The 25,097-nt window shown below is 44.4% G+C and overlaps 1 protein-coding gene across 1 annotated transcript in view; it reads left to right on the top strand.

Moving 5' to 3' along the window:
- The window catches only part of LOC134574873 (zinc finger protein 84-like), a 75,680-nt gene that overhangs the window by 9,811 nt on the left and 40,772 nt on the right, over positions 1-25,097 (top strand). The window contains exons 2-6 of the mRNA XM_063433922.1: positions 9,383-9,482; positions 14,986-15,174; positions 15,276-15,348; positions 15,471-16,893; positions 19,121-19,313. Coding sequence (XP_063289992.1) covers positions 9,405-9,482; positions 14,986-15,174; positions 15,276-15,348; positions 15,471-16,893; positions 19,121-19,313 — 1,956 coding nt within the window. The 5' untranslated portion in view covers positions 9,383-9,404. The remainder of the gene's footprint in view (positions 1-9,382; positions 9,483-14,985; positions 15,175-15,275; positions 15,349-15,470; positions 16,894-19,120; positions 19,314-25,097) is intronic.

Here is a 25,097-nt window from a genome sequence, read left to right as displayed (position 1 = left end):
ACTGATTCTGTGAGCGCCTGCAAGCGGTCCCGGAACTCCAGAACATACTGCACGATAGGGACTCCCTCCTCACCTGTATTGCCCTCCCAGTGTTCTCGAATAAGGTCTACGGGTCCCCGAACTTTTCTCCCGTAGAGAAGTTTGAAGGGGGAGAACCCTTTAGAGGCTGGAGGCACCTCACGGTAGGCTAACAGGAGGTGAGGGAGAAACCTTTCCCAGTTTGAATAGGACGCTGTGAACGTTCTAAGCATCTGTTTAAGGGTACCATTGAAACGTTTACATAGCCCGTTTGTCTGGGGATGGTACGGAGAGCTGAACAGGGGTTTGACACCACAACTTTGCCATAACTGCTGGGTCACAGTTACGGTAAACTGGGTTCCCTGGTCAGATAAGATCTCCTTGGGGAAGCCCACCCGAGTAAAAATCTTGATTAATGCCTCAGCTACGGTCTCCGCTTCGATGTTGGACAGGGCTACTGCCTCTGGGTACCAGGTAGCATAGTCTACCACGGTGAGGATGTAGCGCTTCCCGGAGGTGCTGGGCTTGCTAAGTGGGCCTATAAGGTCTATAGCTACTCTGTGAAAGGGTTCCTCAATGATGGGTAATGGGTGAAGCTTGGCCCTTTGGCGATCTCCCCTCCTCCCTGTCCTTTGACACACGTCACAGGTCCTGCAATAAATTTTTATATCTTGGGATATCCCTGGCCAGAAAAAGGTTTGGGTCAACCTATCTTTGGATTTGGTAACCCCAAATGGCCGGCTAAGGGGATATCATGACTCAACTTAAGTAATTCTGCCCTGAACTTCCGGGGTACCACTAACTGCCGCTTAGAGACTTGGGTGTCCCCGCTCCCCCTGTGACCCGGTATAACAAGCCCTTATCCCATTCAAAACGCTCCTGACTCTGATCAACCTGAGGTTTGTCGGCCTTCCTTCGGTTCCCTGCTAGTGTGAGCTCACCCCTTTGCTCTTGTTCAAAACCTGCAGGGGTATCACAGAATGGGGTGGGGGTAGGGGACAGAACTGAGGGTCCTACCTGAGGTTCCTCGGAGTGCGCTGGTTCTTCTCTGCGACCTTGAGCTCTGGTAGTCACGGGAAATGACTCAGTCATTGAGCTGCGAGTGAGCTGGGAGGTCATGCACACCACATCGTTGCCTAGTAATACATCCGCAGGAAGGTCTTTCATAAGTCCAACATCCAAATGCTTGTTTCCCGAGCCCCAATCCAGGTGGACTCGGGCCATGGGGAGCTTGTGTATGGCATCCGTGCATCCAGCATTGGGCTGCCCGGCGTATCTAAAATGCCCATTCTGTGAACGAATCTCGGCCTCCTTTTTCTGAGTGCCCGAAACTTCCTCCGGTATGCCTCCCAGGTGACTGCAAAACAGGCTAGTAGAATTTCTTTGATTTTATCGTAGTTCTGGATATCCTCGTCAGGTACGGCCCGGTAAGCCTCTGCTGCCCGCCCTGAGAGCTTGCTGCTGAGCACCGCATCCCAGTTCTCCACTTCCAGCCCCTCCAATATACACTGCCTTTCAAAATCTTGCAGGTAATTGTCAATGTCTGTTTCCCCATCCACAAAAGCTTTAAAGGCTGCATAATAATTTTCTTTGGGCGGCTATTTGTATATCCCGAGGGAGATAGGGAATCCCCCTGCGACGATCCTGCTCTTGAGTCCTGAGCACGCTGGGAATCTTTGGCATGAGTGATTATCTGTACCACTGCCTCTTGTGATGGATTGGGCCCCAGTAGACTGATCATCCATCTCACCTCCCTCTGGAACTTGTTTTCCTCTGGCTGCTCTCCTTCGATGCTGCTGGCTCTGTCACTCTGCCTTAGTTCTGCAATTAGCGTGGCTTTGTTATTGTTGCTTCCAGCAAATATTTTAGTGTTGTCCTCTATAGTAGCTCATACTGCTGAGCCATTCGGTATATTGCGGTTCGGGACGTCCATTCGAGCTGCGAATCCCGCCGCTTGCCACCAGTTGTAACGAACCCTGAAGTGGTAGCTATGGTTCTTATGGTCGGTTGTTAAGAAACGAAATCCTCTAGTACAGCTTTCCCCAAGTAGTAATCAGGTACCCAAACACCAGCCGAAACATGATGAAGGGTGTAACAAGACTGATGTTTATTGAGACCACACAGGCTTTTATGGAGGTCCCCTTGCAGGAGGACCTCCCACAGTACACAAACTAAATAGCCAATCATACGGTACAGTTACACTTAAACACTCCCTGTCTCCGCCTGTGAGATAAGTTAAGGAATAACCCAATTATCTCCAGGCGAAGTGCAAAATTTTCCCCAAAACTCAGAACACCCCTTTATGCTTAAGGTATCCCCACAAATGTCACATCCCCTGATAGCCCCGATCTGGGGGAACAACATATTAAATTTTCACCCAGATCGGTTCAGGGGTTTTAAAAAAAAAAGTGTGGAAGCGACCGCACACGAAGCTCTTGCCCAAAATAGTTCCACGAATTCAGCGTGTGCGGTCGGTTAATTCTGAAAATGTCAAATAACTCCATAATCCACGAACGGAGCCTCCTGGCACATAGGAGCAGTTGTTCCCCTCATACGAATACATCAAAGTACCGAAAAGCGCTCTCCTAGCTGTTCAGGAAATACAGTTCCATCGTTCGTATGTTTGAGACCGGTGTTCGGGAAGTCGAGTGTCCGATTTTAGTTCCAGACACTCGGCGACCAAGTCTTTGTCCCGAACAAACAAGATGGCCGCCGTTTTCTCCGCCACGTGGCATTCGTATATACGAATGGCGGCCACCCTGAGAGAGCGCTTAATTGACGGGCTCCTTTGAAGTGAATGAGCCAGTAGGGTGGTCTGTGTTCGGTAGTTTCAATCTACTGAACCAATGTGGCATAAACTAACCGAATAAACTAAACAGATGAATGCTCAGAGAAACCTTGAACTCCCGGTGGGTTTTCTCACAATATGTAGTGATAATAATATATACTGATCATAATATATAATAATACACATTGATAATATATAGTGATAATAATCATAATATATAGTGATATATAATCTAGAAAGAGACTGACTAATTCTGTTCTATAATACAAAAGTGAGCACACCCCTCACATTTTTGTAAATAGTTCATTATATCTTTTCTTGTGACAACACTGAAGAAATTACACTATGCTGCAATGTAAAGTAGTAAGTGTACAGCCTGTATAACAGTGTAAATTTGCTGTCGCCTCAAAATAACTCAACACACCGCCATTAATGTCTAAACCGTTGGCAACAAAAGTGAGTATGTCCAAATTGGGCTTAATAAGCCATTTTCACTCCCCGGTGTCATGTGACTCATTAGTGTTACAAGGTTTCAGGTGTGAATGGGGAGCTGATGCGTTAAATTTGGTGTTATTGCTCTCACACTCTCTCATACTGGTCACTGGAATTTCAACATGGCACCTCATGGCAAAGAACTCTGAGGATCTGAAAAAAAGAATTGTTGCTCTACATAAAGATGGCCTAGGCTGTAAGAAGATTGCCAAGACCCTGAAACTGAGCTGCAGCACTGTGGGTAAGACCATACAGCGGTTTCACAGGACAGGTTCCACTCAGAACAGGCCTCCCTATGTTCGACCAAAGTAGTTGAGTGCACGTGCTCAGTGTCATATCCAGAGGTGGTCTTTGGGAAATAGACGTATGAGTGCTGCCAACGTTGCTGCAGAGGTTGAAGGGGTGGGGGGCCAGCCTGTCAGAGCTCAGACCATATGCCACACACTGCATCAAATTGGTCTGCATGGCTGTTGTCCCAGAAGGAACCCTCTTCTAATGATGCACAAGAAAGCCAATGAGACTAAGATAAACTTATTTGGTTCAGATGGTGTCAAGCGTGTGTGGCGGCAACCTGGTGAGGAGTACAACGACAAGTGTGTCTTGCCTACAGTAAAGCATGGTGGTGGGAGTGTCATGGTCTGGGCCTGCATGAGTGCTGCCGGCACTGGGGAGCTACAGTTCATTGAGGGAACCATGAATGCCAAAATGTGCTGTAACATGGCATGATCCCCTCCCTTTGGATGACTCTGCTGCATGGCAGTATTCCAACATAACGACCCCAAACACACCTACAAGATGATAACTGCCTTGCTAAAGAAGCTGAAGGTAAAGGTGATGGACTGGCCAAGCATGTCTCCAGACCAGCTCTGTGATGTCGTCATGGAGGAGTGGAAGAGGATTCCAGTGGCAACCTGTGAATTCCATGCACATAAGGGTTAAATCAGTGCTGGAAAATAATGTTGGCCACACAATATTAACACTTTGGGCCCAATTTGGAAATTTCTATTTAGGGATGTACACACTTTTGTTGCCAACGGTTTAGACATTAATGGCTGTGTGTTGAGTTATTTTGAGGGGACCACAAATTGACACTATTATACAGGCTGTACACTTACTACTTTACATTATCGCTGAGTGTCATGTCTTCCGTGTTGTCAGATGAGAAAATATAAAAAAAATTTACAAAAATGTGAGGGTGTTTTCTCACTTTTGTGAGATACTGTATATAGTGTAATAGATATAAATTATTACCACTATTATATATTATTATCTATCACCATGCCAGGCAGAGGATATATAGAGAGAGTATAGATAGCAATATATAGAGATATAGGGATTATAGTAATATAAGATACTCAGTATGGCTATATCGGTGTATAGATAGCAATATATAGAGATATAGGGATTATAGTAATATAAGATACTCAGTATGGCTATATCGGGGTATAGATAGCAATATATAGAGATATAGGGATTATAGTAATATAAGATACTCAGTATGGCTATATCGGTGTATAGATGGCAATATATAGGGATTATAGTAATATAAGATACTCAGTATGGCTATATCGGTGTATAGATAGCAAGATATAGGGATTATAGTAATATAAGATGCTTGGTAAGGCTATATTGGTGTACAGATAGCAATATAATGGAAAAAAATGTCATACTTCCGATATTTTACTTTCCCGGTAACGGGCCATGGCAGTACTACTCCAGGGTTAGCTCCTCTCCTCACTTCCATTGGACAGGACTAAATTTTAGCCCATAAAAGGCTACATGACCACAATACCCCAGTTTGTAACAAGCCAACAACCAGGAAGGGTGCCTAGTGCTAAAGGTATTCTGAGATGACCATATAGCTGCTCTGCAGATCTGATAAGAAGAGACTTGTGCAACAGATGCCCAGGAAGTGGATAGAGCTCGGGTGGAATGGGCTTTCAGACCTTGAGGAACCGGAAACCATTTTGTCTCGTAAGCCTTAGTAATGACCAAGACCAGCCACAGAGAGATGGTTTTAGGAGATGCTTGCAAGCCCTGATCATGCCCTCGAGGGAGGATAAAAAGCCTAGAGGATCTCCTCCAGCTGCCAGCTCTGTCAAGGACCGATAAACAGCGAACCACATCCAGGGTGTGAGACAGTCGTTGTGAAGAAACTACTCCTTGTATGCAGTAATTTAAAAATGTCGATAAAATGTAGATAAAACTACCGAACACCGACTACCCCCTGGCTCATTAACTTCAAAGAAGACCGCAAATTAAGGGTTCTCTCTGTGTGGCCGCCGTTCGTATAGCCGAACGCCACGTGCGGGAGAAAACAGCGGCCATCCTGGTCGCACGAAAGGAGACAGCGGGACTTGGTCGTCGAGTGTCTGGAACTAAAATCGGACACTCGACTTCCCGAACGACAGTCAACTTCGCGAAGGCCTGCTTCTCTTCACCGACCAGCCAGGAGAGCGCTATTCAGTAGGTTTGTTCCCACGAACTTGGGGAACAAACGCTACCTATGAGCCAGGGGATCCGTTCGTGAATTTGTTCTGTTTTTAGACTTCCCAAAAGACACGGACCGCACTGCCTAATTTAATGGAACTCTTTCTGGACAGGAGCCTCGTGTGTGGTCGGCCAAATTAAGACTTCCATGGAACTCCCGAACCCCTGAACCGATCTGGGAGATTTTTAAATATGTTGGTCCCCCTGATCAGGGCTTTCAGGGGATATGACTTTTGTGTGGTTTCCATGGGGTTGGGGGTACTTTCTGTGTTTTGTAGAAATGTGTGTTTTTTGGTTTGGAGATAATAGAGTCAAGCACCATACTAAACTCAATTATCTCCAAGGCACAGGGGAAAGACTACATTATTTTATGTAGGAGTTTCCTGGACCCGAGAGCCAATGTAACTGCAGAATGTATTTTGTCATTGTCCCCTCTCAGGTCCAGTGGGGAATGCCCCTGGAATATGTCATCGTAAACCCTGTACATTTGTAACTGCATATAAACCAGCCAGTTGGCCAGAATAAAATCACTCATGTTATACCCTTCATCTAGTCTAGGCTGATGTTTGGGTAGCCGTCTGATTTGCTTGGTTAATTTGCTGTATTTCGTCTGGAGAACGTTCGAATCAACACCCGAACTGCGAGCTATAATAACTCGACCTCTAGCAGTTTGAGAGGGAACAGACGAACGGGTATTTGAAATACCAGCGTTCGTTACAGTCGTTCCTCCTCAGATGAAGGAGATGGGAAGAAAGAAGGCAAGATGATCTCTTGGTTCATATGAAATGACGAAACCACTTGAGGCCTGACCTCTGGAACTGGTCTCAGAATCACCGTATCCTGTTGGAACAAGATAAAAGGTTCGTCTGATGAGAGAGCTGCCAATTCTGAGACTCTTTTACCTGAAGTCAAGGCGACTAGAAGAAACGTTTTAATAGTAAGGAGCATAACTGGAATCTCTGTTATGGGTTCAAATGGGGAACCCTGTAGGGCCGACAGGCCAAGTGGCAAGTCCCAAGGACGAGAAATGGACTTGATTGGAGGTCTGATCTGCATGACAGCCTTCATAAAATGAGTCACATGAGGGTTTAGTGCCCATCGTACACCAGATAAAGCTGAAAGGGCCGAAATGTGGACCTTCAGAGTGTTTAGGCGGTCTTGCAGAAACCACATGAGATCTACAGGAAAGAAGGACCCTGGGGAAATACCTTTGTTAGATGCCCAGTCAGAGAAGATGTCCCAAATACGGTAATAGGCGCAGCCAAAGTATTCAGTTTCCTTGCCTGAAGCATAGTTGAAATCACCACATCTGAGAACCCTTTCTCTTGTAATCGCCTCCTTACAGACTTCATGCCATCAGCTGGACGGTTTGAGGAGCAGGATGGAACAGAGGACCCTGAGACAGCAAGTCCTCTCTCAAAGGCAGATGAAGTGGGCTCTCCATGGAAAAGTTTAACAACAGTGGGAACCAGGGTCTCCGTGGCCAATACCGGAGAACTGCAATCACCACTACATGTTCCCTTTAAATTCTCCATAGGAGGGTGAAGATAAGGGGAATTGGGGAAACAGATACCCCATCCGGAAATTCCAAGAACCTCTGAACCTGTCTTTTCTGGAAGTTGGCCATCATGTCTATTTCTGGAGAGGATTGACCGGCTTTCCATGGCTGGCTACGCAAGGACTGTCTTCCAGGTCTATATTGCCTTGAGTCTCTGAATGACCTCCTGTCAGCATTAGAGGATCTTCTGTTGCTCCTGTTGGCAATAAGGCTTTACAGCTTTCTGCAGCCTTTTTTATGCACTCATCCAGCTGATGTCCAAACATAATGTCACCCTGAAAAGGTAGTGAGCAGAGACTATTTTTGGATGCGGTGTCTGTATCCCAGGCCTTAGCCAGAGTGCTCTACGGGCCAGCAACATTCAGGGCCATGGACCTAGTTATGTAGCATACAAGATCCACCGAGGCATCGGAGCAAAAATCTGCCGCTAGACTGTCTTCCACAGCTCTGATGAGACGTGATCTACTCACTCCATCTTTGAGGTTAGCTTCCAGATCATCTGCCCATTGTTTAAGGGCCCCTTGAAATGGAAGTTAAGGCAGCTGCTGGGTGCAGACTAGCTCCTGCTGAAATGTAGGGCTTGAAAATGTTAGTATCAATCCTCTTCTCCATAGGTTCTTGAAGCGGGCCACAGGTAACCCGACCGGTTACCTCCGCTAATACCTTCCTTCAGCCACTCAGGAACCACTTTAAAATATACAGAGATCCATTTCCCCCCAGTAACTGGACCACACATGGTCCTGGAGGTACAACACAATTTGTTTGATCCACACAATTTTATGGATGCACTTTTATGCATATCCCAATGCAAGGGATCTTCATCCCAAACCACCATGGGTCGTATCCCAGGAGCCTCGGTACCTAGGAGCCAAAGCGCGGGAAAGGCGGATTGTTGTCCCTTTTTCTCCCATGTACAGAAAGCCCGCCATACATGCAAGGGGTCCTGTTCCTATGGCACTCAAGCACAGAAAAGCCCGGCAAGCTAGCCAGTGCCCCAAAGGTATCCCCACCACCCTCAGGCGACTTCACAATGGCACATTCCTTGATCAATCTCCGTTCGCAAATAATGACAGAAGGCACTCTTTTGATTCCAAATTGAGGGAATACATTTTAAAAATTGAAAAAATATTTGACATACCTTGTACCTCTAGATTGTGACCTATTTATTTTCTTGGCAAGTGAGGCCATGAAGACACAATACCTGAGCAGCTGGAAAAAGCCCGTTAGGGACTAATATTCAGACAAAACAAAAAAAAAAAATTGCAATTCATCTAATGCAAGTTAAAAAATAATCATAAGTAATCCTAAAAAAGTAGAACTTGCCTTATTGCACGGAAAACCAAAACGATCTGCAGAGACCAGAGCACTGTATAGCGTGCAGGACAAATATCAGATTGCCTCCAGGTTTAATAGGAAGGGGGCGGGGGGGGATGCTAACAGGTATGAAATTCACCTCTGTTGAGCTCTGTAAGAGTTCCTCAGCTGCCAACCTGTTCCCATCAGCAGAAATACGGTACCCATAAGGATTTAACCGACATTGCAGAGTTCCTAGTTGCTACCCAAGGGTCACTGCAGCAAGCAACCCCGGTCACTAAGGGGGGTTCTGCAGGGGGTCGCCCTTGGTAAGGTGCCATATACTGTAGCTTATGGGAGAAGAGAGGCTGAACTAATCCCAGGAAAAAGAATTAACAAGTCCCAGGTATAATGAAATATCCCACAGGGAAAATCCAAGGGAGTGTGGACAGGAAAAGAACTGGGTATTATGTTCATGTGGTTTTTTTATGGGCTAAAATTTAGTCCTGTCCAATGGGAGTGAGGGGAGGAGCTAACCTTGGAGTAGTGCTGCCATGGCCGGGAAATAGAGATATAGGGATTATAGTAAAATAAGATGCTCAGTGTCACTATATCGGTGTATAGATAGCAATATATAGAAATATAGGGATTATAGTAATATAAGATACTCCGTATAACAATGATGTCAAGTCCTGTATACAAACAGCTGTCAGAGATAAATAGGAAAATGTCTCTTTTTACAGATCATCAGATTAAACTGTGATAATGAACACAGACAGGAATCGGGTGACTGAGGAGATTTTTAATCTAACCCTGGAGATCATCTACCTGCTGGCTGGAGAGGTGAGGGATTCTGGGTAATGTTATTATGGAGATCATCTACCTGCTGACTGGAGAGGTGAGGGATTCTGGGTAATGTCACCATGGAGATTATCTACCTGCTGACTGGAGAGGGGAGGGATTCTGGGTAATGTCACCATGGAGATCATCTACCTGCTGACTGGAGAGGGGAGGGATTCTGGGTAATGTCATTATGGAGATCATCTACCTGCTGACTGGAGAGGTGAGGGATTCTGGGTAATGTCAGTATGGAGATCATCTACCTGCTGACTGGAGAGGTGAGGGATTCTGGGTAATGTCAGTATGGAGATCATCTACCTGCTGACTGGAGAGGTGAGGGATTCTGGGTAATGTCAGTATGGAGATCATCTACCTGCTGACTGGAGAAGTGAGGGATTCTGGGTAATGTCAGTATGGAGATCATCTACCTGCTGACTGGAGAGGTGAGGGATTCTGGGTAATGTCAGTATGGAGATCATCTACCTGCTGACTGGAGAAGTGAGGGATTCTGGGTAATGTCAGTATGGAGATCATCCACCTGCTGACTGGAGAGGTGAGGGATTCTGGGTAATGTCATTATGGAGATCATCTACCTGCTGACTGGAGAAGTGAGGGATTCTGGGTAATGTCAGTATGGAGATCATCTACCTGCTGACTGGAGAGGTGAGGGATTCTGGGTAATGTCATTATGGAGATCATCTACCTGCTGACTGGAGAAGTGAGGGATTCTGGGTAATGTCAGTATGGAGATCATCTACCTGCTGACTGGAGAGGTGAGGGATTCTGGGTAATGTCATTATGGAGATCATCTACCTGCTGACTGGAGAGGTGAGGGATTCTGGGTAATGTCATTATGGAGATCATCTACCTGCTGACTGGAGAGGTGAGGGATTCTGGGTAATGTCAGTATGGAGATCATCTACCTGCTGACTGGAAAGGTGAGGGATTCTGGGTAATGTCACCATGGAGATCATCTACCTGCTGACTGGAGAGGTGAGGGATTCTGGGTAATGTCACCGAGGAGATCATCTACCTGCTGACTGGAGAGGTGAGGGATTCTGGGTAATGTCAATATGGAGATCATCTAACTGCTGACTGGAGAGGTGAGGGATTCTGGGTAATGTCAGTATGGAGATCATCTACCTGCTGACTGGAGAGGTGAGGGATTCTGGGTAATGTCAGAATGGAGATCATCTACCTGCTGACTGGAGAGGTGAGGGATTCTGGGTAATGTCATTATGGAGATCATCTACCTGCTGACTGGAGAGGTGAGGGATTCTGGGTAATGTCATTATGGAGATCATCTACCTGCTGACTGGAGAGGTGAGGGATTCTGGGTAATGTCAGTATGGAGATCATCTACCTGCTGACTGGAGAGGTGAGGGATTCTGGGTAATGTCAGTATGGAGATCATCTACCTGCTGACTGGAGAGGTGAGGGATTCTGGGTAATGTCAGAATGGAGATCATCTACCTGCTGACTGGAGAGGTGAGGGATTCTGGGTAATGTCAGTATGGAGATCATCTACCTGCTGACTGGAGAGGTGAGGGATTCTGGGTAATGTCAGAATGGAGATCATCTACCTGCTGACTGGAGAGGTGAGGGATTCTGGGTAATGTCAGAATGGAGATCATCTACCTGCTGACTGGAGAGGTGAGGGATTCTGGGTAATGTCAGTATGGAGATCATCTACCTGCTGACTGGAGAGGTGAGGGATTCTGGGTAATGTCAGTATGGAGATCATCTACCTGCTGACTGGAGAGGTGAGGGATTCTGAGTAATGTCAGTATGGAGATCATCTACCTGCTGACTGGAGAGGTGAGGGATTCTGGGTAATGTCAGTATGGAGATCATCTACCTGCTGACTGGAAAGGTGAGGGATTCTGGGTAATGTCACCATGGAGATCATCTACCTGCTGACTGGAGAGGTGAGGGATTCTGGGTAATGTCACCGAGGAGATCATCTACCTGCTGACTGGAGAGGTGAGGGATTCTGGGTAATGTCAATATGGAGATCATCTAACTGCTGACTGGAGAGGTGAGGGATTCTGGGTAATGTCAGTATGGAGATCATCTACCTGCTGACTGGAGAGGTGAGGGATTCTGGGTAATGTCAGAATGGAGATCATCTACCTGCTGACTGGAGAGGTGAGGGATTCTGGGTAATGTCATTATGGAGATCATCTACCTGCTGACTGGAGAGGTGAGGGATTCTGGGTAATGTCATTATGGAGATCATCTACCTGCTGACTGGAGAGGTGAGGGATTCTGGGTAATGTCAGTATGGAGATCATCTACCTGCTGACTGGAGAGGTGAGGGATTCTGGGTAATGTCAGTATGGAGATCATCTACCTGCTGACTGGAGAGGTGAGGGATTCTGGGTAATGTCAGAATGGAGATCATCTACCTGCTGACTGGAGAGGTGAGGGATTCTGGGTAATGTCAGTATGGAGATCATCTACCTGCTGACTGGAGAGGTGAGGGATTCTGGGTAATGTCAGAATGGAGATCATCTACCTACTGACTGGAGAGGTGAGGGATTCTGGGTAATGTCAGAATGGAGATCATCTACCTGCTGACTGGAGAGGTGAGGGATTCTGGGTAATGTCAGTATGGAGATCATCTACCTGCTGACTGGAGAGGTGAGGGATTCTGGGTAATGTCAGTATGGAGATCATCTACCTGCTGACTGGAGAGGTGAGGGATTCTGAGTAATGTCAGTATGGAGATCATCTACCTGCTGACTGGAGAGGTGAGGGATTCTGGGTAATGTCAGTATGGAGATCATCTACCTGCTGACTGGAGAGGTGAGGGATTCTGGGTAATGTCAGTATGGAGATCATCTACCTGCTGACTGGAGAGGTGAGGGATTCTGGGTAATGTCAGTATGGAGATCATCTACCTGCTGACTGGAGAGGTGAGGTATTCTGGGTAATGTTAGTACGGAGATCATCTATACTTACAAGTGGACATTTGTAGACGGGACGAGAGAGCTCCGGTGATTCAGATGCCGTTTGGACTGTTCCAGTTATTGCTTAGCGCTGAATACCCTTTAGCTTTTTCGACTAATAGAAATTGTGTCTCAATTTCCAAAGGCTGAACTCAGTGCATATACACTGCACACAAAAATAAAGGGAACACAAAAATAACACATCCTAGATCTGAATGAATTAAATATTCTTCTGAAATACTTTCTTCTTTACATCCAACTTTGATGTAATGTCCTTAAAACAAGTCAAAATTAGGCTAAGTAGTGTGTGTGGCCTCCACGTGCCTGTATGACCTCCCTACAACGCCTGTGCATGCTCCTGATGAGATGGCGGATGGTCTGAGGGATCTCCTCCCAGACCTGGACTAAAGCATCTGCCAACTCCTTGGTAGTCTGTGGATGGAGCGAGACATGATGTCACAGATGTGCTCAATTGGATTCAGGGCTGGGTGAATGGGCGGGCCAGTCCATAGCATCAATGCCTCATCTTACATTAGGTCTAGCATTGTCTTGCATTAGGAGGAACCCAGGACCAACCGCACCAGCATATGGTCTCACAAGGGGTCTGAGGATCTCATCTCGGTACCTAATGGCAGTCAGGCTATCACTGTGCGGTCCCCCAAAGAAATGCAACCCCACACCATTACTGACCCACTGCCAAACCGGTCATGCTGGAGGATGTTGCAGGCAGCAGAACGTTCTCCACGGTGTCTTCAGACTCTGTCACGTCTGTCACATGTGCTCAGTGTGAACCTGCTTTCATCTGTGAAGAGCACAGGGCGCCAGTGGCGAATTTGCCAATCTTGGTGTTCTCTGGCAAATGCCAAACGTCCTGCACCTGTGAACGTCGGGCCCTCATACCACCCTCATGGAGTCTGTTTCTGACCGTTTGAGCAGACACATGCACATTTGTGGCCTGCTGGAGGTCATTTTGCAGGGCTCTGGCAGTGCTCTTCCTGTTCCTCCTTGCACAAAGGCGGAGGTAGCGGTCCGGCTGCTGGGTTGTTGCCCTCCTACGACCTCCTCCACGTCTCCTGATGTACTGGCCTATCTCCTGGTAGCGCCTCCATGCTCTGGACACCACGCTGACAGACACTGCAAACCTTCTTGCCACAGCTCGCATTGTTGTGCCATCCTAGATGAGCTGCACTACCTGAGCCACTTGTGTGGGTTGTAGACTTTGTCTCATGCTACCACTAGAGTGAAAGCACCGCCAGCATTCAAAAGTGACCAAAACATCAGCCAGGAAGCATAGGAACTGAGAAGTGGTCTGTGGTCACCACCTGCAGAGCCACTCCTTTATTGGGGGTGTCGTGCAAATGGGATAGCCAACAGGTGGAAATTATAGGCAATTAGCAAAACAGCATGTGAAATTGATTGTCACTCAGTGTTGCTTCCAAAGTGAACCGTTTGATTTCACAGAAGTGTGATTGACTTGGAGTTACATTGTGTTGTTTAAGTGTTTCCTTTATTTATTTGAGTAGTGTATGATATATTTACACCTCAACTGTCCCCAATGTGAAGAAACTACACCTTTTTTTCGTTAAGTTAGATTTTTCTCGTTCTCTACCGAGCACCAAACCACCACCCTGGCTCATTAACTACAAAGAAAACCGCAGATTAAGTGCTCTTTCTGTGTGGCTGCTGTTCGAATGGACGAACGCCACGTGCTGGAGAAAACTGCGGCCATCTTGTCGCACGAAAAGAGGCAGCTGCACTTGGTCGTCGAGTGTCTGGAACTAAAATCGGACACTCGACTTCCCGAAGGACAGTCGAGCCCTGTGCTATAGTGTTCAGAATTGTGGATAATAATGCAGAGATGATTATAATATAAATCAGAATACTTACCATCTTTAACAAACTAAGATATTCATGAATATTGTTTTATTAACAATTACAGAAACAAGGTTTACATTGTTACATATGTATATTCAGGGCGGGTACAGCTTGCAAGTCGCAAGCTGGCGAAATGAAGTGCCTAATTCCCAAGGACACCCCTTGCCTGCAAGCTGGCTTCTTTCCAATACAACATTACCACCCATGGCCAGGGTCTACCCAACCACTCCTTTAATACTATGGGGAGCTGTGTATATATTATAGCCAATCAAGAAGTACAACGCTCTACCTGTCCAACACCTGTGATAAATAGATGCATGCTTCTTAGCAATTGAGATCTGTATTCAATCCCTGAACAAATTAACATGTTTTCATATGTCCAAAAGAAGCCATTTTAAGTTTGCCATGCTGCTAACCACCATAACACCATAACACAATATCCCCAGTGATTACACTAAACCAAGACACCACAATGTAAGACTTTAAATTATGTTATTGTTGCGAGTTTGGATAATTAAAAAATAATCTCACAACATCAGCAGAAAGTTAATGCAAATTCGATCTGTTAAATTGAAGCCAGAATGAAAAAGGGAGATATTATGTAGAATGATATAAGAATGTGGAGGAACCCAGTTAGTGTTACAGAAGATGTATGTGTTACTGTCATTCTCTTTATTTAGGATTATATGGTTGTAAAGAGACCTTGTGAGCATGTGACAACCAGCAGCACTCTCCGTATGTCCGATAGTATCTCCAGAACCAAGAATCCCAGCACAGTGTCCAAACCTCCCTCACTGATTCGTGATCGACTTAGTGACAAGAAGATCCTTGATCTGACCTACAGGATCATCCACCTTTTGACTGGAGAGGTCAGTGCTGCTGGGAATGAAGAATTAAATAGTGAAACTTGTATTGTGGTGAAGGCGGTGTTATTGTTTGTGTGACAGTCACTGTCTGTTTCTCTATGCAGGAGTGTGAATATTTACAGCACAATGTCTGTAAGGAAGCGGTTATGGAAAGTAACCAGCCGCAGAGATCACCAGGTAAGAGAAAATTTGATCACTATAATTCTGTTCAACACCAGAGTTGGAAAAGAAATTCATTATATTGCTTGATTCTTGCCCTTGAAATTAATTAAAAGCTTTTAAAGTACATTTTCTTCCAGTAGATAAATTGTTTCCTAATTTTGGAGCCGAAGATGGAACTGTAGATAAAATAAATATTGATGGAAATGATCTAAAATGTGCCAATGAAAGGAAAAGGCATAATGAATCGGAAATCTACATGTTAAAAGAATCTCCACCACATCAACACAGAAGTCTCTTAGACACAGATATATATCTGCAGACAGAATATCCATCTACTGATATTAAGGAGGAATCATCATCATGTGAAGATGACAATCTCATAGATATTTCTTCACCCAAAGAACATCCAGAGCGAGAATATCCATCTACTCATATTAAGGAGGAACCAGCCTCATGTGAAGAAGGCACCCTCACGGACATTTATACACCCACAGAATATGCATCTATTCATATAAAAGAGGAATCTGATTCATGTGAAGAAGGGACTTTCACAAACACTGGTATTTGTACACCCACAGAACTGACAGATGATACATTTTCTTTTATCATACAAGAGACCATGTGTAGAGGAGAGGAACCATGTTCAGAACACGAAAAGAATTATAGCCAGGTATCACATCTTGTTATACACCAAAGGATTCGCAAAGGGAAAAAGCAGTTCTCATGTTCTGAATGTGGAAAATGTTTCAACCAAAAGTCTAATATTATTAGCCATCAGAAAATTCATACAGGAGAGAAAATATACAAATGTTCTGAATGTGGGAAATGTTATACTCAGGCTGCACACCTCGCGTCACATAAAAAACGGATCCATACGGGAGAAAAACCTTTTAAATGCTCTGAATGTGGGAAATGTTATACTCAGGCTGCACACCTCGCGTCACATAAAAAACGGATCCATACGGGAGAAAAACCTTTTAAATGCTCTGAATGTGATAAATGTTTTTCCCGAGCCACACTTCTTGCATCGCATGAAAGGATTCACACTGGAGAGAAACCATTTAAATGCCCGGACTGTGAGAAATGCTTTAATCAAAAGTCTAATCTTATTAAACATCAGAGAATTCACACCGGTGAAAAACCATTTAAATGTACTGAATGTGGGAAATGTTTTACCTGGGCCACACTTCTCGCATCACACAAAAGGATTCACACAGGAGAAAAACCATTTAAATGTGCAGAATGTGGGAAATGTTTTACACAGGCTGCACATCTTGCATCACATAAAATGATACATACAGGAGAAAAGACATTTAAATGCACTGAATGTGGGAAATGTTTTATCCAAAAGTCCAATCTTGTTAAGCATCAGACAATTCACACAGGAGAAAAACCATTTAAATGCAATGAATGTGGAAAATGTTTTAACCAGAAGTTTAATCTTGTGAAGCATCAGACCATTCACACAGGAGAGAGACCATTTAAATGCTCTGACTGTGGGAAAACGTTTAGCAGACCGACACAGTTAGCTACACATAAGAGGATCCATACCAGTCAAAAGCCCATTTAATCTGATTATGAAAAGGTTTGTAACAGTATAGAGCATTATGTAATACAAATCAGGGGATCCGAACTGGACGACAGCCTTTTTCTTGTAGGAAAGTTTGAAAGATTGCTATTTCTGTGTTGAGCAAATGAGGACTTGTTATTCTTGTACGATATGTATGGGAATCAGTATAGTTGTAGTCTTATTTTTGTAAGACACAAAAGAAACTGTTCTGAGAGTGAAACTGTTCAGCATCAATTGTGGGAGCCAAGTTTCTTGTACACTGAGTTACACACCAGCAGTCAGCGAGGCAGCCATTACTGTAGTTTATCTTAGTTGTTTTAAAACTGCACCCAGTGTAAGGCTCCAACACTGCCCCTCAGATAATGCCTAATTTGGATTATTCACACAAATGTAAAAAAAAATAGTATGCAAAGGAACTTAAAGATCTAAAAAAATATATATATATATATATTTGTAGTTGGGGACAATAAGCCGTACATAATGCTGTTGGCTATGTGGTGAGAGTCGATCGTGTTGTGCCTAAACTGATGATCGGGTAGGACTGAAATAAAGGAGGGCCCACCAAGGAAGTGTTTTGTTAAGGGGTATGGTGGATGGGAGTCTGGATCTGTGTCGGCCCTAAGTAGAAGTTAGTTTGTGTAAAAATAGGCCGGGTAACCCTTCCCACAACTCCAGGCTCCACCTTAACATTTATAGTCGGGGACAATAAGGCTTACATAACGCTGTTGGCTATGTGGTGAGAGTCGGTCGTGGTGTGCCTAAACCGACGATCGGGAAGGCCTGAATTAAAGAAAAGCAAAATGATTTAATCATAATACTTTAATGCTTATATCCGTTACATCACCAATTATTGGAAGGCTTTCCTGAGTTCTCTCTCAGGTTGTGGAATGTTCTTGCTGTAAGCGGCTGATTTCTTGATTATGTGTACTAGCACATTCTTGCGTCAGATGCGGCGCCAATCCTAAAGGAGTGACCTGTGATGGTTAAGAGGTCGAATCCTAGTTTAATAGCAAAGGACCTCACGTAGTATATGAATTTAGCGGTAGTGAGTGGTTTGTCGTGTATTGTGAATAGTGGTGTGTAGCTTGGTTGTTCTGTTAGAGAGAGGCAAAAAGTATCGGATACGATCACCGGACACCATTTGGTATGGGTTGGATAGTATCGGATCTCTATCGGGGGGGGCCCATCTGATTTGTCTGGGAACGTCAGTACGTAATGGTCTCCTTTGCTTGTGTAGGTCCATTATTCGAAGGTAAACCAGATTCCCAGATAGTCTTTTTTACAGTAAATTTGTTGGGTCATAGAAACCCATAGAAAGCAACATACATGGCCGCTTTGATTGTGCGGGTTGTGCGAGGTTCAAATGGGTTTGTGTCAAGCAAATCTGACAGCGCCTTGAGTTTTTCCCCATCTGTAGGCTGTCCTCTAGCATTAGGGGGCCATCAACTCGCTGTATATCTTTGAGGACATTTTTTAGGTGATAGGAAGTCCTGAACGGTTTGTGAGTCGGAAATGAGCTGAGTAAGTAGTGTTGTACTCCCGGCAGATACAATTTAATTGTGTTGTGTGCCAGTTTCAAACATTAAATGGCAGTGGGCGGTGAATGCTACTATTGTGTCAATGGTGAAAGTGTCGGTGATGTGGTGCTCTGTTGTGAACCTGTTGAAAATAGTCATTGCTCTCTCATAAGTTTTTCTGGTATTTTCAGACCAAGCGGTTTTCGACAACATTTGGGCATGTTGCATTAGGTGGATTAGTCCATTATCAGGTCTTGGAAAGCATGTTGGGTGTTGCTTGAAAAATGCCTGAAAGTTTTAACGAGAGAGCATCAGCCGCGACATTTTCACGTCTAGGGACATGTATGCAAACGTAGTAGAAGTTGTGTGATGCTGTTAACCAGGTGAGTCTTCCTATGAGTCTCATGATCATTAATATCTAAAATCATTAGTAATTTCACAAGCGAAGTGAATTTAGGCTTGGAACAAATGAGGAATGAGGTGCGGAGAGTTCAATGATCAAAGTTTTTTTTATTATTGAACTTGCCAGTCACAATTCCTATTGGTTTAACCCTTTTATGCCTGGCGGTGCCGTTACAATTGGTGGCAAGCGGTGGGATCGTTCCTACAGCCAGAAGGACAGCTACAGGAGACACCATTTCTTTGGATTTACAAGTTAAGGGCAACGCATGTCCCAGTACAGCGACCCTGACAGCACCAGAATGGAACCAGCAGTGGCGTACAGCTACTCTATGAGAGAGTTTGACAATATGATGGGATTGCGGCTGAAGTACTACGGACCCAATCCACCGGAGAAATCTGTGCAGCTTATGAGGAACCTAGTGTTCAAGAATCTGCAATACCGGGCAGAAAGAGAAGGTCAGCTAGCACGTTGGGAGGAACTCCAGTGGCAGGTACTGCAGGGAATTGGGAGCCCAGTCTCCATTCCCCCGCGGCAGTGTGAATTGCAGAGAATTGGGAGCCCAGTCTCCATTCCGCAGCGGCAGGCTGAGTTACAGGGGGCAGAGATAGTTGCTCCTGTCCCCCAGCAGCAGAGTGAATTGCAGGGAATTGGGAGCCCAGTCTCCATTAACGTACCAGGGGGAGACAGTAAGCCCCACAACCGTGCAGATGGGACCGTGGTCTCCGCACTTACAGCACAGGGAGTAGGGACGGTCGGTCCTGCCCCCCAGCGACAGGGCTGTTTAGCCAAAGGGGAGACAGTCGGTCCCCCCCTTCAGCAGCAGAGCTGTGTATCTAAAGGGGAGACAGTCGGTCTCCCCCTCCAGCAACCAGGCTCCAACCAGACTACTCCCGACTACCAGACTACACCAAGGCAGCTTACCAGTCCCCCACACAGCCGTGGTGAGGCACCTGGACATGGACAAAGTTCTCCTCTACCCAGGTGTAGTAACCAGTTATTGTGGGTGGGCTGTATTACTGATTGTGTTTTGTGGGTGGGCTGCTGGACTAACAAGGGCACTGACCGGCAGGAGGTCAGATACCCTATTAGTCTGTTTGGAAAAGGGGAGAGATGTGACGAGACCAATCTCGCCACATTGCATTGGAGGAGCCTGGTTGCCCGCCTGTTGCCTCTGGACTATGGCACTGGGAAATTGGGCCCTTTAAAAACATAACATAATGTCACTCATTCTGGCCCTTTAAATACTGTGGGGAAGGATTGGTACTTTTTATATGGCACTTCGGATGCAGCCGAAATCGTCGAAGTGGCCGCCATTCGACAAAGGAACACATGGCGGCGGCCATTTTAATTTAGTCGAACGCGGTCAGCGGTGTATGCTAAAGAATCTATGGAACTAAAATCGGCTATGCAAATACACGAACACCGCTGACCCTTACCGTCGCCTCCACTTCGACACTTCAGTTAAAGTCGAAGTACGTTCGACAATTCGAACATCCTGTTACAATGTGCTATTTGCACGAACGGACACGTTCGTGCATTCGAAGGGGACTTAGCCGTTTTTCTGCAGGAAATTTAACGACCGCACAGCCAAAATCTATGGAACTGTTTTGGGCAGGAAAATGTGCTTGCGGTCGGTCATAAAGGACTTCCGTCTATCTTTTTATCCACTGGAGGGATTGGTATGATTTTTGAGAGTGTTTATGTTTCAAATATGCTGAGTTCAAATGTGTAATTTTTATGGAGATTGGATGTGTGGTTTCAAAGTTACAGGGTATGTGCAAAAACTGTATTTTTACTTTCTGTAATAATTATGTTAAACCATTGTGTAACATAATTATATCACAGGCAGAGGGGAGGATTTTGTGTGTAATTGCCGGGAGTGTTTTCGGTAATGTACGTGTATGATTGGTTGTTTTGGGGGATCTAAGGGGATCCTGCATAAAAGCAGATTATTTTGGTGCTAATAAACAGACCACTGATTGACCGTCAACACCGAGCTCTGTCTTTGGGGGGGATTTACTGTATGCTGTTAGAGACTGATTGCCAGGAGTGTAAGCTGATTGTATGCTTTTCCTGTTCGTCTGCTAGCAGCTATTCGTGAGGTTCCAGTTCGGGAGTTGGAGTGCTATTTTGTATGCAGTTCGGGAGTTTGGTGTTCTACAGTAGCTGTGCCTGTGTCTCTGGAAGGAGAAGATCTACTTAACGGCTGTTAACCCCTTTTATGCCTGGGGGTGCCTTTACAAGGGGCTGTTTGAAGGGGTCTGGTTTGAAAACATGACTTAGTTCAGCTGCAATCAGTGTGTCCGTGTCAGGATCTATAATGGCTTACTGAAGGTTCTGACATTCTAATGTGCCACTAGCCCAGTGTAGACAGGGCCGGACTGGCCCACCGGGAATGCCGGTGGAATTTCCCGGTGGACCGCAACACCTGGGGCTGGCAGGAAGCCCTAATGTTTAATTTAAATAATTTTCCCTCGGACTGTAACAGCCTGTGTTAGTCCGATGGAAAGAAGGGAGGGAGGGGCTGGGGCTGGAGGGAGATGCTGATGTGGCCCATTTAGGCTGCCAGGGGGCCGGAGGGAGGTCTGAGTCTACCTCCTGAATCTTCAGCAATATGTGTGTCTAAGCCCCACCCCTCGGATGCAAGCCACGCCTCTTGTGATCAAGCTCCCCCCCACACACACACACACACACACACACTGCTGACCTGGAAGGAAGAGGTCAGAAAATGGAGACATCACCTCCCAGTGCTCCTTGCCTCCCACAACCTTCTGTGACAGGTAAGTAAGGGGAAGTGGCTATGGTGCTTTAGAGTGTACACTTACTTACAACTTGCCTATAGCTCCTGGGGGGCAGAGAATTGTAAAGACTGAGGCTAAAAACATGTGATTGCCATGGTTGCCTGCCCACAGTGTATAGACTCTATGGATGCACTTTCACAGATTTCCATGGATTTATCCCATTTTATTTTTGCTTTTGTCTTTACACTATGTATCCTAATCTTTTAGTTTCTCTAATTAAACAAATTTACCTGGTTATATTGATTTGGCCTAAATTATATTTATTTTAAATGTACAAATTAATTTGGTCAGAAGGCAAAATAAATCGTTTTGGTGGCATTTTAAAAATAATATATATATGCTTTGAGTTTTATTTTTCTTAATAAAACAAAATAAGATTTCTGAAATTAGTTTCAGATTCCACTAATTTCTAAAGCAGAATTTTAATAAATATATAAAAATATAATTTTTTGTTTTATTTTTTTTTACCATGCACCTTTTATTAACATGAAATATATAATCCAGGAATTATTTTACAGAGACCTGAAGATCAGTGACTTAGGTTATATTATATGATCTGTGGCATAAGCAAGATCTTTATTATCTCAAACCTATAAAGCTAATCTATAAGATTGCACTGGTCTATAGAATAAACCAATCCAAACTTAACTGGGATACAAGAATCCGTTCACTAAACTGACTGTAAGTAAGTTTCAAATTGGGGTTTATCCACTATACAATGAATGCATTCAAAAGGAAAAACAAACTCCTAAGACTTGGGGGGGAATTTAAAGTGAGCTTCGAACTGAAGATAAAAATTGCCAAACTGAAAACAATTCTCTAAGTCAGCTATGCTTCTAGGTCGACTACTGGACTGGCCTTAAATTTTAAATTCACTTTTAATTCTCACTTTCATACATAACCCTGTTTGCTGTTTTAACCTAAATGTTATAAATCGGTTTTGAATTCACTCCAATTTGGTGTTTAGTGAACAAACCACTACAACCGATTTGCAAGATTTAGAGCAAAATTATTGTTAGATTATTGTTCGGTACTAAATCAACCTTTCCCCCTAAATTTGTTTCCAACTCGCCACAACAATCTGTTTAGTGAATTAATCTCTCTATAAAAGATAATGTACTATGCTGAAAATATATATATATTTTTTTAAATATTGTGATGTGGTTATTTCAGGAGCTGTAAGCCATAATCATCGCACTTATGACAAATCACGGCTTGAACTATCTTGCTTTGCATGGAATGCGTCTATCACATAAATTAGTTCCCCTTTTACGTTGCATTACTGAAATTAATGAACTTTTGCACGATATTCTAATTTTTCGAGTATCACCTGTAAACCAACTCATCATTAACAATTTTATCTGCATAATATTCCAAAGGCTGGAGGGTAGTATTTTTCAAAAAGCCAAAAAATAAATAGATACATAAATGTAATAAAATAAATACATAACTAGTGATATTAATGTTGTTGTTGTTGTTGTTGTTATTATTATTATTATTATTATTATTATTATTATTATTATTATTATAATACATACACACATTAAACAAAGTCTACACTGTCTGCCTCAGCCCATGACAGTGATTGTGTGTGTGTGTGTCAGTGAGTTTGTCTGTAGTGAGCGTGTGTATATGAATGAATTTCTCAGTAGTAAGCTAGTGTGAGTGTTAGAGTTTGTACTAAGTTTGTGTGTGTGTGTCAGTGAGTTGTCTGTAGTGAGCGTGTGTATATGAATGAGTTTCTCAGTAGTAAGCTAGTAAGTTTGTCTGTGTGTGTCAGTGACATTGTCTGCCAGTGAGCATATTTGTGTATATCAGTGAGCTTGTGTTTTTATGTCAGTGAGCTTATGTGTATCTGTGAGTCTGTGAGCCAGTGTATCAATGAGTCAGTGAGATTGTCTGTGTCTGCATGTGAGTATGCTTACTGTATAATTAAACTGTTTACCCTAAACGACCCAATATTTTGAATTAGAAAAAAGGAACATACCAATAATATATATATATATATATATACACACACTTTTCAATCCATACCAGCACTCTGGGTCGTCCAATAAAAAAAAAACACTATAGGGCCATTCATCAGGACAATAAAAAGATAATACATAATATATATATATTGCCCTGATGAATAAATTAGCCCTATAGTGGTTTTTTTTTTGTTTTGTTTTTTTATTGGACGACCCAGAGTGTTGGTGTGTATGTATATATATATATATATAGAGAGAGAGAGAGAGAGATTGTGTATGGGGCTGGCATACATTTTTTTTCCAGGGCTGCTTTGTATCCCCAGTCCGACCCTGAGTGTGGAACCTTTCTTTGAAGAGGAAATTAACCAAGTGTCTGTAGGGGTGATTGGTGAGGTAATGAGCTAAGTTGTGAATGTTAATTTCAGTGAGTCATTGTTTGGATAACAGCCTGTTGGAGCACATGGTCTTTGCGTGGGCTCTGAATCAAAGGGAACAGACATGTAACAACCTACATGCCCTGAAGCTGTAGCCTCCGGCATTAAAGTTCTTGCATATCTGAGCCTTGCCCAGGAACACAATAGGCCTGCCAAGCTTTTCTTTGAGTCTTCTTTCAGTCTTGTTGGGTGTGGATGCATCATAGCTAGTAGTAGGCATGCTAGGTTCATTGGGACATAAATTGGTAGAGTGTGTGCTAGAGGCACATAAGGCACAAGACGGGGGCTTGAGGCCAGCAAAGTGGTGGCAGAACAGCTGCATGTCCAGTTGACTCCAGTCTGAGCGGATATGAAATTGGATCAGTGCTGCCGCCGCTTTAGCTGAGAATGATCTATGTTAATCATAGAAAGAATGGCCTCCATACTTGTTTCCTAGATCTACCAATTTGTGGAGATATAAGTCTAGTCCCTCCCTACAATGGGGGGAAGTGGAGCAAATAACATCCCTGTACAGGCCAAATGCTATCACAAAGTTTGGAATGGATATTTTATTTAGCCTAGGGTCCCTGACCTTAAGCACCACGGACACATCCCCGTAACATTAAGCCTTATTTTCCACCAAATCTTGGGACGCAATCAGGAGGGAAACTAAATTTACGTCTGGGGCACTAAATGTGCAGGCGTAATGTAGAGCTATTGCAGGGGTAATGTAGAGCTATTAGCCGGGTTCGGGGGTTGTCGGTGGGAGTGTTGTGGGGGTGGTATTAACATATGACAGTAAAGAAGTCATAGTAGCCTGTATTCCTGACGTGTTTTCCAGGCCGTGCCCATGTGCGCTCGTTCCTGGATGTGGGGTGTCAGGGTTAGCATTCAACAGGCGATAAAGTTCCGCTTGGGTTGGGATGCCCTGTTGCCTAAGTTCAGCCGCAATCTTGGGAATAGTCCAAGAGATCCCAGGCTTGCCATCTCTGCGTTCTCGATCGGGGTGCTTGGTCTGGCCGGGCTGGGGTCTCTAACGGGGGTACTTGGTGAGGAGATATCTTCTAGCTATATCCGAAGCGTGAGACCT

This window comes from Pelobates fuscus, chromosome 10 (genome assembly GCF_036172605.1).
Source record: "Pelobates fuscus isolate aPelFus1 chromosome 10, aPelFus1.pri, whole genome shotgun sequence".
NCBI classification, from domain to species: domain Eukaryota; kingdom Metazoa; phylum Chordata; class Amphibia; order Anura; family Pelobatidae; genus Pelobates; species Pelobates fuscus.
The sequence above is the reverse complement of the archived record's forward strand: the minus strand, read 5'-3'. Positions and strand labels throughout refer to the sequence as shown.